General features: G+C 38.5%; 1 protein-coding gene across 1 annotated transcript in view; it reads right to left on the bottom strand.

Moving 5' to 3' along the window:
- Positions 1 to 17347, bottom strand: part of Stambp (STAM binding protein) — a 30727-nt gene extending 13380 nt beyond the window's left edge. Inside the window, exons 1-5 of the mRNA XM_026397470.2 lie at positions 17279 to 17347; positions 14832 to 15049; positions 3733 to 3808; positions 3354 to 3449; positions 1512 to 1878 (exon numbers count right to left, since the gene is read on the bottom strand). Of these exons, the coding sequence (XP_026253255.1) occupies positions 1512 to 1878; positions 3354 to 3449; positions 3733 to 3808; positions 14832 to 15034 (742 nt within the window). The 5' untranslated portion in view covers positions 15035 to 15049; positions 17279 to 17347. The remainder of the gene's footprint in view (positions 1 to 1511; positions 1879 to 3353; positions 3450 to 3732; positions 3809 to 14831; positions 15050 to 17278) is intronic.
- Between the last annotated feature and the right edge of the window lie 558 nt (positions 17348 to 17905).

Genomic DNA, 17905 nt, shown 5'->3' with positions numbered 1-17905 from the left:
TAACCTGACTTAGGTAGTTACTTACTTCTGAATTTAGTCTTTTAGAAGAAAGTTTAAATGCCAAACCCCACCCTGATGAAATAACAAAAAACTTAAGTCTGATCCCTCTAAAAAGACATGAACAAAGTAGCTCATAAAACTGCTTCAGGATGTCAAGAATGGACCCAGTTCCTGAGCACCATGGAGAAACCCCATGAGAAAGTCAGCAAGTTAAGGTTAGGGAGCAACTTTCATAGCCATATTTTCATATTAAGGAAAAAAGTTAAAAAGTATATTCTGTTTCTGCATATTGAACAGCAAGGTCTGAACTGCCAGAGAGGTGACAACAACAGACCAGGGGATACTGTCATTTGGTAGTCTGATGATGACATCTAAGGATGATGAATTAAGATCTGGCACAGTCCCTTCCCTTCAATTCAATAAATTCACTTACTAAATGCATACCAAGTAGACACTGTGCTCAGCCTACATAGGGAACACAAATGTGAATTAGACTGAAGCAAGACTCAGGTCCTAACTTTCAGGAAGTGAAAATCTATTTATTGACAAATGACTACATGATCAGGTAAATGATCTAAATTGTATTAGAGATAAAAAGAGCTCTGGGAGTTTTACAGAGAACAGAATCAATCTGATTGAAGGAAGAGGAACTGGAAAGACTTCAAGAAAAGCAGGAAGGCAGAAACAGAAGTAGGCAGAAGGCAAATGTTAACAAACCTCTTTAGGAAGGCAGTGCAGGCAATGTCCTGGGAACATGACAGTTCAATTTCCCCAAACTTAGAATACGTAGGAAAAAACAGTAGTGGGAGATAAGCCTGCCAGAAAAATGGGGGTGGATGTCAAAAGGTCAGGGCTCAGAGCCCAGCCCTCCTTCCCTTCTTACATTGTACCTGTAAATGGGTTTTTAGTAAAGCTGACTTCTTTAAATGACTACTTGAAAGTCGATTCTGGCCTTCCACAGATTCCTCTAATGATCAAGACATACTCATCAATTTACCCCATTATTATTTTCTTGATTGCCATTAAGGTGACAGGAGGAAAGACTGACCACTATACACAATATTTATCTTGACTAAACTCTTTTCTTTTAAGAATCAGAAATGCTTTCAGGGCAAGCCCAATTCAGTAGCCTGTTTTTTTTCTTATTTTTTAAAGTTAGTCACTGAATTGCACATGGTACTTATATTTTAAGATTATTTTTTACAAAAAGCTAATGGTAGTTTCTAACTCACTGACCATTTTAAATCCCTTAAAAGCTCAGGGTTTGACTTTCAAGGATAGCACCAGTTTTTCAAAAAATTGACCTGGCTTCAGGTAAACTGTATGGTTTCAACAAATGCTTCTTTTATAAGACAGCCAGTGTGACAGAACACAGTATGGCAGTCCTTATTAAAGGAAGTTCTATTATTAGAGCTTGGTAAGTGGGATCACAGAGGCACTCCTAGGATGAATCCCCCATAATGACACTGGGGTAGTAAAAAATGGAAGAAGACAACAGTAAATAGACTCACTACTTTCAGAGTTGCTCAGCGCTCCAGGTTTCAAGGACCTGTCCACCACTGGTGGCTTAGCTGGCCTTGCGGTTGTGTTACAGTCTGAAGGCTGTGTGGATGACACAGGCAAGGTAGGGAACCCATCTAAGGAGGGCTTCTCCAAGTCAGGCACCAGTGGGCCACCTAGGCCAGGGTCCACCTTTCCAAATTCCTGTACAATTTTCAGTCGCTCTTTTTCTAGCTCCTGGTTCCGGATCATTTCCTCAAAGGCATGGAACTGTTCCTGTTCCAGCTGTTGCTGCTTCTGCTGTGCTATCCTCTGTCTTTCCTTTTCCAATTCTTGCTGGATAGCCATATTCCGGGCAAATTCCTCCGCTTTCTTCTTCTACAAAGGGAGGAAAAGACTTAGGCTAACACTTCACACCTTAGAAGAAACTCTTCTCAGGGAAAGGGAGATTTCCAAAATGTACTTCTGTGCTGATCTGATTTTCCAACACAAGATCTATGCTTCCCTTGGTACCTCTATATTAACGGAATACAGTCTCCACCCCTTTCTACCCAGACACCATATACCTGTTTTCAGATAAAGTCCCAATCCTTTCAGTTTTAGGTGTAACCAAATGTGAAACAAACCTCCACATTCATCCTCCCTTAATGACTCTACCTATTTTCTTCTGTACTGAAATTTTGATGTTCCTAATTGTCTGTACCCAATAACTTGTATCATGTACAGTTCTGTTCTTTAACTGTGCCATGTAAATATCCTAAGTAAGGCTATAAAATAGAATCAAATCCAAACTTATACCTGCTATATCAGGGGTCTCCACTGAATTTCAACCCAAATGAAGTTTTTCTGGTGATCAGTTCCATGTAGAGTAACAATTAAAACTAATAAGAAATAATAAGTAAGCCAGGTTCAGTGGCGCATACTTGTAATCCCAGCAGCTCAGGAAGCTGAGACAGGAGGGTTGCGAGTTCAAAGCCAGCCTCAGTAATGGCGAGGTGCTAAGGAACTCAGTGAGACCCTGTCTCTGAATAAAATACAAAAGAGGGCTGGGGATGTGGCTCAGTGGTCGAGTGTCCCTGAGTACAATGTCCAGTACCAAATTAAAAAAAAAAGAAATAATAAGTAATAACCTCCTTCATTAAAGTTTTAAGTTACTCAGTGCCTTAGAAATACATACCTCATAGCTGTTCAAACCTCTGCTAATTTTCAACACTAGAGTCCAGAACAGAGCCTGGCAGACAACTACACAATAACATGGAAATGCTTGCAGTACGTATTCACATCTGAAATGACATCACTGTAGATCCCTGGCATTTCCCCAGAGGTTGAACTTTTTTTTTCTTTTTTGTGCTGGGGTTGGAACCCAGGGCTACTCCACCACTGAGCTACATCCCCATCCCTTTTTATTTTGAGACAGGGTCTGCTAGGTTGCCAAGGTTGGCCTCCAGCTTGAAATCTTCCTGCCTCACCTCCTGAGTAGCTGGGATTAATTCTTAACAGGAATCATTTGAAGGCAGCTTGAATAATCAATGATTACAAACAGCTTTATGTTTAACCAAAGGTGAATCAAACCTCCAAATTCTATGATCTTTAAAACCTGTTTTGGTAAGAGTTTTCATTGTTTTTGATATTTGTGCCCGAGATATAGCAGACAGGCAATAGATTTTAATATCCCTCAAGTTACCCTCTTGGAAAAATAAACTAAATCTATGCTAGAATACTCTGTCTAATCATTTATTTTTTGTTACTGGCCTTTGCACCCCCAAAATGAACTATCACATTAAAATCACAATATCAGGGTATAGCCTAAGGAACCAAAATAATTTTCTTTTTCTGTACATTTATATACTGACCTTTTCTTCATTATACTGTGTATATTCTTTGGTATATCGTTTTAACAGCTCTGCCTTCAGCTCTTCTGCTTTGGGAAATGCAATCTCCTTTAATTTCTGAGATATAAAACAGAAACTAAGAATTAGAACAATTCTAATGCCAGCCAGTAAGTAGAGAAAAAGATTTAGGTCAAACTTGTGTGGCAACAATGTTCAAAAAAGTGATTTAAACACCTGCTAATATATCATACCTTCTACCTCATAACTGTTGTGATGAGATGGCCTTAGCACCTATCAGCCGGGTTTGATGCTAAGATGCAGAGACTACTACTTTTGTCTTAAAGTCAGTCTGTGCTGCTTTGAAGTTTTTTGATGGGCAACTATGAAAATGAAGACCCACCTTTACTGTATCTTTCTTTTCAGGAATGACAGCCGATTTATAATCTCGATGCTTAGGTAGTTTCTCAATAAAGAGCCTAAGGAAACAGATCAGAATTATCATGATTCAAGAATAATTTCCAAATATCCATAAGTCCCCAAAGTAATACATTTCCTCTAACTTGCAGACATTGAATGAGAAGTTTCTAAAGGCATAGGACATAGAGAACAGGCATACACACCCAGACAGGGTAAGTGCCCTACCCATCTCCATGCTTGGAAAGCACAAAAAGCCTTTCCCTCTTCTTTCAAACCAGGCATGGGCAGCAAGCATCAGATTCTGTACAATTTAGATATTAGGTGTCCCCCAAAAGCTCATGTGTGAGTCAATATAAGAAGGTTCAGTGGTGAAATGATTATGAGTGTTGTAACCTAATCAGTGAATTAATTCACTTATATGAAGTAAGTGGATGATAACTACAGGAGGTAGGGTGTGCTGGAGGAAACAGGTTACTTGAAGCATGTCTTGGGGTTTATATTTTGTCCTGGTGAGTGGAGATCTCTACTTTCTTGATGCCATGTCCTGAATTGCCTCCTCTATCACACCCTTCTGCCATGATGTTCTGCCTCAACTTGGGTGCAAAGCTATGGAATTGGCTGACCATGGACTGACCCTCTGAAACTGTGAGCCAAAATAAACTTTTCTCCTCTAAATTCTTGTTAAGTCTTTTGGTCACAGTAATAAAAAAGATAACTAAATCAGACTCCTATAACACAAAGGATGGCAAAAAAACTGAAACAAAAACCAAAATTTTGGGTTTTCAAATCAAACCAAACAAAGCCTATCCTGTACCCAAAAAAGTACCTCCAAAGAAAGAGATCCTTTTCATGTTGTGACATGTCAGACTTTCAAAGCAAAGGACCTTTGTCACAAAACATTCTTCAGAGGACAAAAGTTTGGCAGTCATGAGCAGAAAGTTAAGAGAAAACCGTGTTCATTACTATTCTTTTTTGGTCATCTTTTTAAATTGATTTTTAAAAATGACAGCGGAATACATTACAATTCTTATTACACATATGCAGCACAATTTTTCATATCTCTGGTTATATATAAAGTATATTCACACCAATTTGTGTCTTCATATATGTACTTTGGATAATGATGTCCATCACATTCCACCATCCTTTTTAACCCACTGCCCCCTCCCTTCCTCTCCAACACCTCTGCCCTATCTGGAGTTCGTCTATTCCTCCCATGCTCCCCTTCTCTATCCCACTATGAATCAGCCTCCTTATATCAGGGAAAACATTCGGCATTTGAGTTTTTGGGATTGGCTAACTTCACTTAGCATTATCTTCTCCAATGCCATCCATTTACCTGCAAATGCCATGATTTTATTCTCTTTTATTGCTGAGTAATATTCCGTTGTGTATATATGCCACATTTTTTTTTATCCATTCATCTACTGAAGGGCATCTAGGTTGGTTCCACAGTTATCGTGAATTGTGCTGCTATAAACATTGATGTGGCTGTGTCCCTGTAGTATGCTGTTTTAAGTCCTTTGAGTATAGACAGAAGAGAGGGATTGCTGGGTCAAATGGTGGTTCCATTCCCAGTTTTCCAAGGAATCTTCACACCACTTTTCATATTGACTGCACCAATTTGCAGTCCCACCAGCAATGTATGAGTGTACCTTTTCCCCCACATCCTTGCCAATACTTATTGTTGTTTGTCTTCATAATAGCTGCCATTCTGACTGGAGTGAGTTGTGACATTTAACTCTGACATTTTTTCTTTGGAATTCATATTCCTTCAAAGAATATTCCTTTACATCATACTAAGCATGAAAATGCTTAGATAATATATGTGTTATGTATATACTATACATATAGCATGCATTGTGATCTTTGATTAAAGCTGCTTAGATAAACATCAGTTCTACATGTTCTCTTTTAGTTATTTTGTTGGCTAGAAAGCTCAGTGGGGAAAATAAATTGAATCAATTCACAGAGATTCATGGTATCTACTTTGGGATAGTGAAAACAATTAGAAGTACAGCAATTTGTCACAGCAAGAAAGTGGCCGACTCAGAATTTGAACTATTCCATATTGCCTCCATAAGGCTCTTGGAGTATCTGGAACAAACATGTCATAATAGAATAAGGATGTGATATGTATAAACTGAGATCCCAAACAAATAATTCAAGGGTAGCTTGTCCATGGCTCTAAATACTATACTGCAGTTGAGATAAACTTTTTCAACTTTCTGCCCATGGAATAGGAGTACATGGAGGAAGAAGCCTCAGTAAGAAGACTACATCTAAATAAACCCTTTGTAGATAAGTCTTCCTCCTTCAGTTCTCTTCAGTTCTATATTAGACACATGAAAATTTCATTTTAATACAACTTGACCAGACTCCTCACACAAGGATGAATTCTAAAATCATAATGGCTCTAAAAATCTTATACACACACACACACACACACACACACACACACACACACACGGCAGGTTTCTGGAAGATTCATTTGTTCAAACTGCAAAATGCTAAAGATTTGGTAAATAACACTAGTTCTTATATTCTAGAGATTTATAATTCAGTAGATCTCCCACCTTGACCCCAAAGACCAAGGTACATATTTACTACCTTCAGACAGCTGAATCTGCTTGGGAATCTGCTTGAGATTGAGGCCATGAATAGCCATGAAAGCACCATGTCATAGAAATAGCATACTTTGTGCTACCATTACAGAACTAGATGTAAAATTCTTGAGGCCAGAGATTTCTGTCTTTCATGTTTTTTTATAAAAATCTTCTACAACCAGCCCAGTGCCTTGGGTAAAGGGATACTTAATAAAGATGAATGAAAGTGTTTTATAACCTCTGGATTAATTGAGTGAAGATATTTTATGTATGTAGGTATTTATTTTGTAAGTTTGTAAAGAAACAGAAAATATGTTTGGAAGGCAGGGGAAACAGAGTAGATGAGATCAGAGTGGGTGTGAAACTTTTCACATATCCCTTTTTATATCAGTTTGACTTTAACCATGTAAATGGAAGCAAGTTTTATAAGATAAAACTTCCAGGCTTGCATGTGAATACCTTTCCCTTGTTTCAGTCACTGTAATCAACTTTCTGAATGGGGACATATGGGTAAAAATGCCTATACAATGGACAACATATCCCATTACAATTACTTGATGAAACAGAGCTTAACGGACAGGTGGACAGGCTCTGGAGCCACTCTGCCTGGGTTCAGATCCTTGCCTCATCATGTACTAGATATATGAACTTAGGTAAGTCACTTACTCTCATCATCTCTCAGTTTCTTTATACATATAAATTATAGATATGGAGATAAACTAGAAATCCCTAATAGTGTTGCTAGGACATAAAGAGATAATAAAAATAAGGGGTTGGGGGTGCAGGTCATGGAGTAGAGCATTTGCCCAGCATGTGAAAGGCCCTGGGTACAATTCCCAGTACAAAACAAAACCTACATATACAACACATAACAATCAACAACAACAACAAAGAGAAAATAAAAGTAAAGTGCTGCCAAGCATAATGCCTAGCATGAAGCATAAAAACTCACTGGATATGTGCTTATATGATTATTTTTAAGGGAAAAAACCAAAAATATGAACAAGAATGAGCATGAAGATGTGCACACCAGAGTTAGAAACTTTCCAGGCATAGAGTGGTGGCCCAGATGTATACTGTTCTCTGGGGTTATGTCTGGTTGCAGCCTAGAGAGAGGAAATGTACTAAAGCAAACAATGATACACTAGCAAAAAACACAGGCAGAACAAACTAAAAGAATCATGGAAAAATAAGAGACAAATGTAAAAGTAAATATAGAAAGTGAATAAATATGTGAAATGGTGCCCAGCTTCACTCATAATGAAAGAAATTAAATTAAGATATCATTTTTATACTTCATATTGGCAAAGCCTTAACAGTTGGTTATACCTGGTATAGGTAGGTGTGTCGGGAAATGGGTGTTCTAATACCTTGTTAGCAGGATTGTAAATTGATATTTTTTTTCCTTAGGGGAGAAAAAAGATGGGAGACAATTATTCAAAATTTAAAATGTGAGTAAACAATTCCACCCCCAGGAACTTATTCTAGAGATCATGATACAGTAGTACAAAGATATACATATAAAACTATTCAATTGAATTGTTCAGAAAAGTAGGGAAAACAAAATTGAAAGAAAATGTCCATCAATAGGGGCAGTTTAAAAACTAAAGTATACCCAAATATGAAAACAATGTAATAATTTACTCACCCATTAAAAAATATTTACAGAGCATCAACTATAGGGTCAAACATTATTCTAAAAGCAGTGAATGACCAGAAAGAAATTTCTTTCCACCAGGCACAGTGGCATATGCCTATAATTCCAGCAACTAGGGAGGCTGAGGCAGGAGGATTGCAAGTTTGAGGCCAGTCTCAGCAACTTAGTGAGGCCCTAAGCAATTTAGTGAGACCCAGTCTCAAAATAAAAAAGCAAAAAGGACTGAGGATGCAGCTCAGTGGTAAAGTGCGCCTGGGTTAAATATCCAGTACCAAAAAATTTTTTTTCCAGAATAGTATGTACATTATGGTAGGGGAACGGTCAATATAATAAAGTAGTTTAGAGAATCAGCATTAGAAAGGTCATTATTAATAGGAAAGAGGAAGGGCTGGGTATGTAGCTTAGTGATAGAGTGCTTGACTAGCATGCAGTGTAGAGCTCTGGTTGGATCCCCCAGTACTGAAAAAAAGGAAAGGGGAACAGAGAGTAATAAGGGAGAGGTGAAATTTTATTTATTTATTTGTTTGTTTATTTATTTATTATATTTTTGTTTATTTATTTGGTGCTGAGGATTGAACCCAGGGTCTCACACGTGAGAGGTGAGCGCTCTACTGCTGAGTCCCAGCCCCAGCTCGAGAGGTGAAATTTTAGATAGAGCAGGTAAGGAAGGCCTCAATAAGAAGGTGGCATTTGAGTAAGGACTGGAAGAGGATAAGCCATGAAGAGATCTGGAATGAGACTCATGGAAGAAGAAATAGTTCTGAACTAGATGGTTTAGTATGTCCTCATAAGGAAAAATGCTACTGTTAAAAAAGCAAATTGTAGATAAGAACACAGAATGTGATCCTATTCATGCCCCAAGGAAAAAGGATATACACGAAAGCCTCTTTGTGCTTGAACATGCATAAACATTGTCGTGTGTAAGAGACATCACAGTGGTCACCTCTGGTGAATGGGACTTCTCTTTTCATTTTAGTATCTCACTTGTAGCATTTGAAAACAATTTTTATCATGAACAAATGTTAATTTTGTACGAAAACAACTAAATTAAAAAGTCAGCTGGGGTTGTGGTTCAGTGATAGAGCACTGACCTAGCATGTGAGAGGCACTGAGTTTGATCCTCAACCCCACATAAAAATAAATAAAGGTATTGTGTCTATCTACAACTAAAAACAAAAAATTTTTTAAAAAATCAAACAGAAGTTCTATAACATAAATGTATTAAGAACCCTCATCTTGTTTTTTCCTTTTTTCTTCTCTAAATTTTCATTTCTTCCATTCTTAAAAGTTATTCAGCGAAGTAAGCAGTAGCATAGATGAACCCTTCTTCAGTCTATAAACCCCAATCCCAGTAAACGTTTTCAACACAGTTCATATTCTGAAAGAGGATTTGCATTAAAAGAGCAGAGCAGACAAGAACTGCCTGAATACTCTCAGTCCTATCTGTGTAGCCTAGTCGATGACCATAAAAAGCTGTGAAAGAATCCACAGCCTGGTTTATTGTCTGTGCTCATCATGAAAATATGTACTGATTTAATATGCTGAAGATCTTTCTTCTATGCTGGGGTCTGCAAAAGGCAAAGCATTCCTACGCAGAGAAACTACGGAGCAGGAAAATATGTCTGAGATCATTAAGATGCCTGAACTACTCCAGGAAAAATGGCAGAAATGCCTTTTAAATCCTGAAAGTATCCACAAAAGGTCTACAACAATGATTCTCAATAGTGGGGGAGGCAGAGGAATGGTAAGGTAGATTCCTTCCCTACTCTCTCATCTCTTCTCAGTTTTAATAACTAGAAAGTGAGACGCTGTTGCTGGAATATACTAAGTAAATCAAGAAAGAAAAATAGAATCACCAAGCTAGAACATCTTTGCAACTCTGCATTTGTCATTTCACAGAATCAGAATCAGGGTCTTGAAAGCAGCTGCAAGAAAATGGAGGTTACTACACTTATTGCTTCCACCAAACCAACCCAATGAAGTCCCACATTAAACCCCAAATCCAACAAATCAAGTCAATGAATTACCAAATTCCACCCTGCCAGCTCTCCTCCAGACCTAGTTCATTATATTAAATAGTCTTATAAGTGGAACCCCTTATGTAGGGTCAGACTCCCCACATAAATCTCACTGTTAACACTGATAATTTGTGTTACCAAAGTAACACCAGGTCACATTCAAAACCCCTCTTAAACTTGCCTTTTGAGGAATTCACTGCTACATTAAATTCTCTTCTGGACCATCAATCACCCTCTCCTTCACCACTGTACTCTTTACTGATGGGAAAAAAAAAAAACATACTCTAGAATCTCCCATCTTAAAACATACACATACATATTCACATACTCCTTGTCTCCCTTCAGAGACTTCCCCTTTTTCTGTTTTCCTTCCTATCCAAACTTCCCCAAAGAGTTGTCTGCACCAGGGCTTGGCAAAGTACAGTTAGTGGGCCAAATCCAGTTAACCATCTATTTTTATAAATAAAATATCAGTGGAAGCAGCTACACTTTTTCGTTTAAGTTATTACCTATGGCTGCTTTCATATTACAAAGCAGAGGTTGTGACAGAGATTAAATGGCTCCACCAAGTTCCAAATTTTTACGATCTGACCCTTTTTAAAAAAATATTTTTAGTTATTGATGTGGACACAATACCTTTATTTTATTTCTTTATCTTTATGTGGCACTGAGGATTGAACTCAGTTCCTCAGACGTGCAAGGAAAGTGCTCTACTAACTGAGCTACAACCCCAGCCCTACTATCTGACCCTTTTAAGAAAAAATTTGCTAACTTCTAGTGTATACTCACTACCTCCACTTTCTTATCCTCCATTCACCTTTCCCCTCACTCTACTCTAGTGTCTCCTTAATCCTTCTAGTGAAAGTGCTTACCAAGATCACCAGTGACATCATGTTACCAGAAAGGCCGTACTTCTCTACTCATTCACCTAATATTCTCCTTCAAATAATGAACTCTTTAGGATCCCATGATAGGATCCCACTCCTTCCTGGATTTCTTTCCGCCTCTCAAACTTTTCTTCAAAATCTCCTCTGTTGGCTCTCCCACCAACAACCAACCTCATGCTTCTGTCCTAGGATCCTTCTCTTCTTATCAAGAATTTTTGATCCTTCTATGTGTCATGGATCCTTCTGGCATCTAATAAAACCTATGGACCCCTTCACAGAATGATATTTGTAAGGTATAAAGTGCAAAAAAGTACAAAAGAATACAACTGTCAAAACACAAAAGAAAAGTGATATGTGCTGCTTTATTAATGTAGTTATTATATTACATAACAGGATCAAGTCATGGGTTTAATAATTCTGTACCATGATTCTGAAATTGAGGTAAATTTAGATGCTATTCTATGATATCAGAATAACTGTAAAGTGACATGAAAATATCTTGATTTCTATTGGTGACAAGGTTATAAATATTTTCAATATGACTACATTCAAAATGGAAAGAAATGCTCAATTTCAGTCAATGGCTGAAAAATCAAGAACCATTTTCCTCATCCAACTTCATGAATCCCCTGAATTCTATCCATGAATCCCTGAGAGGTTCCTGGACCCTGGGTTAAGAACCTCTACACTAGAAGGTCTCACCCATTCTAATGGCTTCAGAAGCATCTGCATATTGAGGTCACCCTTATTTATATTTCCAGCCCAGATCTCTTAGACTATACATTCAACCTCCTATTGACATTTCTACATGAACATCTCATAGGCATCCCAAATTTAACATGTCAAAAAAACCCATACCTGAACTCTTAGATCTCATCCCAACCTAATCCCTTTCCCTACCTTTTCTTTTCTTTTCTTCTTGGTACAGAGAGATTGATCCAAGGGTACTACCACTGAACTACATCTCCATTTTATTTATAAATACTATTTATTTATATATTTTGAAGACAGGGTCTCAGTAAATTGTTAAGGCTGGCCTCAAACTTAGAATCCTCCTGTTTCAGCCTCCTGAGTAGCTAGTTTTACAAGTGACACAGCACCTCAACTCTTTTTGATACACTCAGGAAACAGACTACCAAGCTGCTCAAGGCATAAACCTAAGGTCAACCTTGTAACCATCTTTTTTTGTTTTTTGAGTATAAGTAAATCCTCTGGAATCTACCTCCATTTACCAAATCCATCTGCCTCTTCCCATGCTGCCATGCCACAATACTCCAAACCACTAGCTTTTTCCTCAATTGCTGAAAGAGTATCCTAGCTGGTTTTCCTGCCTTCTCTGAGTACCCCTCCACCATTTACCACACAATAGCTAAAACTCATATTTTAAAAATACAAGTTTAGGACACAATCTCACTTAAATTTTCAATGGCTTTCTGTTGTTCTCAGGATAAAAAGCAAACTCCTTACCATGGCCTATAAAGTCCTGCAGGATACAGCCCTGCTTGTCTCTCCAACTCACCTGCAATCTTTCTCCCTCTTCACTTGCCACACTCCAAATACAATGATCATTCAGTCCTCAGAACACACAAAGGTCTTTCTTACTAAGACTTTCTGAACACAATTACCTCTGTTTTAAATGCTCTGGAATCCTATGCTCCTGGAATGACTAACTTAATTGCATCCTTCAAGTCTCAGTTTAAAGCTCACCTTGTCAGAGAGACTTTACCCTGAACATATTTAATTAGATACCGTGGTTATTCTGTCACAGCACTCTGTTTCCTTCACAGGATCTTATTTTGTAACTATATATATGTGCTTATCTATTTGCTATCTTCTCCCATACCTATAAAAGATTATCAATAAAGCCATTTTACTCCTTATGGTGTCCAGGATATGGTGCAGTACCAAGTAGACTATAGGCATACTCTATATATTTGCAGAATAAGGTCCTTGTTCTGAAAGCACTCTCTATATAGGGCAGTAGGACCCAGAAGACCTTTCAGAGCATATATGGTAGAGTAATTCTGTGATTCTACTGAACTTTTTCAATTAGTGATTCTCTAAAGAAATTGTGCCCCTGGGTTTCATTTTGAGAAAACAATCTACAAGATAACTGGAAATAGACAAGAATAGTATTTCTTCCAGCAGTCAAGTATGTAAAGAGAAGAGTCACCACCGAAACTTCTCAGGAAAATAAGTACTGTGTCTAGGAATGATAAATTCCTACTAGCAAAGGGAAGCAGAGTGTAATGATAATTTTATGAAAATTTATTAACACTAAGACCACATGAGAGGGTATGATAGCATTACTCTGAGGAAATGGGCAATACTTCTGTACTTAGACAACAGCAATCCCTTTTTTCCACTCTAAAATTATGAGTCCTAGGCAGTCCTCTGGCCACATACTTTTCTTCAGAGCATTTGTTCTCAACCAGGATAATTTTGTATTATGTAATATCTAGAAGACTTTTTTGGCTATCACAGCTTGGAGGCAGGTGTTGCTACTGGCACCTAAAGGGTAGAGAACAGGGATGCTGCTAGACAGCAGCACAGGACAGCCTATAACAAAGAATTATTCACTTCCAAGGTCAGAAATCTTGCTTCAGATGAGTATGTAATCAAAAAATTAATGTGACATAATTGATACACATAGATCTCTTTGGGAGGACATATAAGGAACTAATTAGAGCGACTTTCTCTGGGGAGAGGAACTGAAGATTGGAAGGAAAAACGAAATGGTTACGGAGATTTACTTTTTAAATAAATAAATAAATAAACAAATATACACACACATATACATATATATATATATATATATATATATATATATATATATATATTCTTTTTGACATCTGAGTTCTATATCATAGGTATATGTTATCTTTTCAAAAAACAATAACCAAAAAATATAGTGGCTCATGACAATGATCTCAAAAGAGTAGCTTCAACTGACAGAATATTACTATATGAAAAACAAAAAACTTATGTTATAGAGTGAATCCTAAATTGGGAATTACAAAACATAGGTTTTGTCACTCTAACCTGGGGAACACAGATATATCACTAAACTCTGATTACCTCCTATGTAGAATGGGAGGATGATGTCCTCTACTCAGTGCTCACTGAACTATGAAGACCAAAGTGAAATTATGTAGGTGAAATGACCTATGCAGTACAGAGAGATGTACAGATTCATGTAGTTATTTTTAAAGGTCCTGTTATTATGAAAGAACAAGACTTGAAATGATCAATAAGACTTTCAATAACATTATCCCCTTTATAAATTACATGTCACTTCTTAGTCACTGGGGCTTTAGAAGTTGTTCCCTGTCAGTAGTACAGAAATCTTCTATCCATACTGCCTACCCGAAGATGATAAACAACTCAAGGGAAAGGTCTTATTATGATGAGCCATGCAAATTGTAGGTGGTTGATAATTATTTGAAGATTTTCAGGATTGTGATCAGGTTAAGAAGAACAACTTCTTCCTATATTACTCAATTTGCTACAAAATAAGTAGAGGCAAAGAATTTTGGTCTGCTAGACCCTAACAATAATACCATTATCAGCTGCTTTAAGAGAAAAAGAACAGTAAAAACATTCATCAACACATAACACATCTAGTTTAACTACCAAATCTTTTGTCTAACAGCTGGGCCATGTAGGCATAGCCTGAAGGACTAAGTTTCTTACTCATGAAATCACTGAGTCATGAAAACAACACCTTCAATACTCATGTCTTTGAATGGCAAAGACAAGCAATATGTAGGAGCTGCTAGCAAAAAATGATTAATACTGATGATGCTATAAAGTTCTCTCATTTTAGCAATTGTGAACAGAAAAAGTGAGTACAAGGGCAGAATAAGTGAGGCATCAGTCACCAGAAAAGAAAAAGGAAACTGTAGGTGTCTTACGTGATGTACTTGTTATAGAGGATGAAGGCATGTTCGATGTTGCCTTCCTCAGAGTAAATGGATGCCATTCGGATCATCTCAACTCCAGAGCGGAAGTATCGACGGGGTGGAATGTCTTCATTCACCTCCACAGTACTTCCCAACTGGGACAGAGCTCTCACCCGGTCTTCGGGTGGGAGGCTCACATCTCCATGGTCAGACATCAGGACCAAGATGTTCTGAAACAGAAAAGTGAAAACAGATGGCATCAAAAACAAGGCCCCCATCATGCCAGCACAATCCACAAAGTGTGTTTACCTCACAAACCTCTACTTTAAGAAAACATATAAAGAAAAAAATATACTGTGGTTTTAATCAAATAAAGTCTCTCTCCTACAAGAAGACTGAAACCCTCCAGGAAGCTCAAATCAAGATTGGCAGATTCAAAAATCCTTGTGCCACAACTAGGCATTATTATGAATATAACAAGAACAGGCCAAGGGGGTTCAGTTCTACCTTTCACGTCAGTCATTCCCTGTTATTAGGTAGTCCTGCCTAGAGCATCATAAAAGTAGGTATAGTACCTTGTATCTCTTCCATCATTTCTCCTTCTAGCTACCTACTTGCATTTACCCCAGTACCTGAAAGAGCACATTCAGTGAACTTTCAGGAGGATTGTTAAGTGACTTCATGTATGGTCATTTTAATTTACAGAGTATCTGACATTTTCTCTGCTATACTTTTTCATATTTGTGTACAAACTTAGTTAGGGAAACTTGTTTGAGGATGAATGTTCATAATTATAATTCTGCTCACTAAACCACTATTCCTTTCAGTATAAAACATTGTGCCTCATGGCAAGGTATTTACTTTTTTTTTTGCACTGGGGATTGAACCCAGGGGTGCTTTACCACTGAGCTACGTCCCCAGACTTTTTAGTTTTTGTTTTGAGACAGGGTCTCACTAAGATGCTTTGGACCTTGCTAAATTGTTGAGGCTGGCCTTAAACTTGTGATCCTCCTGTCTGAGCCTCCTGGTTCCTTGGGATTACAAGCAACATGCCCAGCTGAATTTTACTGTTTTTTTCCCCCAACTGGAGAAATATCACCCTTAGTTCTAATTATAAGTGGAACCCATTCTTATTTATTCTGCCACTGATTGTTATGACCACATATCCCAGTCATCAAATGCTATTTTTTCAAGGTGGGGGGAGGCTGGGATTATAGGCATGTGCCATCATGTCAGCTTGATATTTGGATCTTAAGACAACAATTTATTCATCTTCAAAAACTAAGCACTCTTTTAATAACAAAAGGGCACAAAGGTATTTTAGTAATGTGGAGAAGCATGGTTCCCAGTCTGGAAGTTTTCCTTCCCTGTGTCCCAAACTCCAATAATTCTACAATCTTTCCAGGTATTATTGCTGTTAGACTCTAGATTTCCTTGAGAGTATTTTCCATAATCTCCAAAAGTAAACTGGGTATTTGATATGCATTGAATTGTAGTATACCCTAAGCAACATGCCCTAGAATGTTCAAGCTATACAATTCATCTTGTAATTCACAGCCAGTGTCAACTGTCTCTTGTTTTTTCCATAATTGTATCTTACTCCTCCTGATTGTAATGCACCCAGGAACCTGCACATCTCTGCTTCATTTGTCTGGGCAGTTTTTCTGTTTTCTACGCCAACCCTTCCCTCAGAGTTTGTCATCTCCAGGCCAATTCTATTTCGAGGTTTCCTTAATATTCAGGTCACATTTCCTTCATTAAACGTCCCCTCTAAAACCCTTCATGACCATGAAACGCTGGGGAACTGCTAGTAATGCCAAGGCACTGCATCTTCCACAAAGCCTCTTGCAAATCTAAAACCTCCCCAAGTTGCTTCATTGGTAAACTCAGTATCCAGTCTATCAGAGCTAACGGAAACAGGATGCTCACTGCATCTCAGTACCTCTACGAGGAGGTAAATTGTGGGTGAGGTAAGGACCCCTCCCCTGCAGAGGCCACCAAGCGGCACTGGCCAGCAGGGGTTGAGCAACACTTCATAGAGGAAATATAGCATCCACAAATAAGGGGGGAGGTGGCGGGAAGAACCGGAGGGAGAAATTACAGAGGCAGCGAAAGGAAGTAGCAGGAATGAGCAGAGGGGGCGTTTACAGTAGAGAGGGATGCATCCACAACTGCTTGGGGTGCCCTTCTTGAAGGGACTCAAGCCCAATTGCCATTCCCAGGCAAAATCATCCAAGGTTGACGGGTCTTTCAAATGTAGTCGATAGGAAAGCGCTGGGCCTTGCTGGTCAGGCGCCAGCCCGCGGGGACCGGAGCCTTCAGTGGCCTCGCGCGACAAGGGCCGGGCAGAGGACACGAGGAAGGAGAAGGCTTCAGGGCCCACACTCACGGCGGCCGCTCCTTTCAGAGTTCGACAATGCTCAGAGAGCCTACCCACCACATCCCGGACCCTTCCCCACCTTTCCTCCAGGATGACACCCGGCGCTTCCGGAAACGTCACATCCGGCGTCACGCCCACTAGGGGCCGGTCAGGCAATTATACTCCTAAGGACTTAGGACCGGAGGTGGGAAGTTGGTGGGTGGGGCTATAACGTCACTGCGTAAAATGTGACCTATGAGGAGCGAGATCCATCTTGGTAAAGGAAAATAAACCCGGAAGAAAGCGGACCCAAGTTAAAGAGACCTATGGCCAAGCTGACTCTTGTTTTTAAAATCATTTTGGTTTTGAGTAGGGGTTTCCCAACAGATAGTCCCTCCGATACACTCACATAAACCTCATATTCAAGGAGGGATTGCTGATTCAAGAAACACTACAGACTTGCTAAATTGACCAGGGATTGAAACCCAGGACGGGAAAATTTTTTAATTTATTTTTCAGTTTTTTTTGTGTTATTTTCTGCGCAAGATTTGTCGCCTGAGATATTAGGAAATAAATTTTGTTGCTCGAAAGAGAAAGTAGGACTACGTAAGAATACCTATAAAATGTGTTGAAAGTGTTTAATCTTTAAAAGTTATGGTGCAACAGCACCATAAAAAAAGTTTGCACAGACCTGTATGATATGTATGATAAAATATCAGTGTCTGAA

The sequence above is a fragment of the Urocitellus parryii genome, chromosome 12 (assembly GCF_045843805.1).
Source record: "Urocitellus parryii isolate mUroPar1 chromosome 12, mUroPar1.hap1, whole genome shotgun sequence".
In the NCBI taxonomy this organism is placed as follows: Eukaryota; Metazoa; Chordata; class Mammalia; order Rodentia; family Sciuridae; genus Urocitellus; species Urocitellus parryii.
The sequence above is the reverse complement of the archived record's forward strand: the minus strand, read 5'-3'. Positions and strand labels throughout refer to the sequence as shown.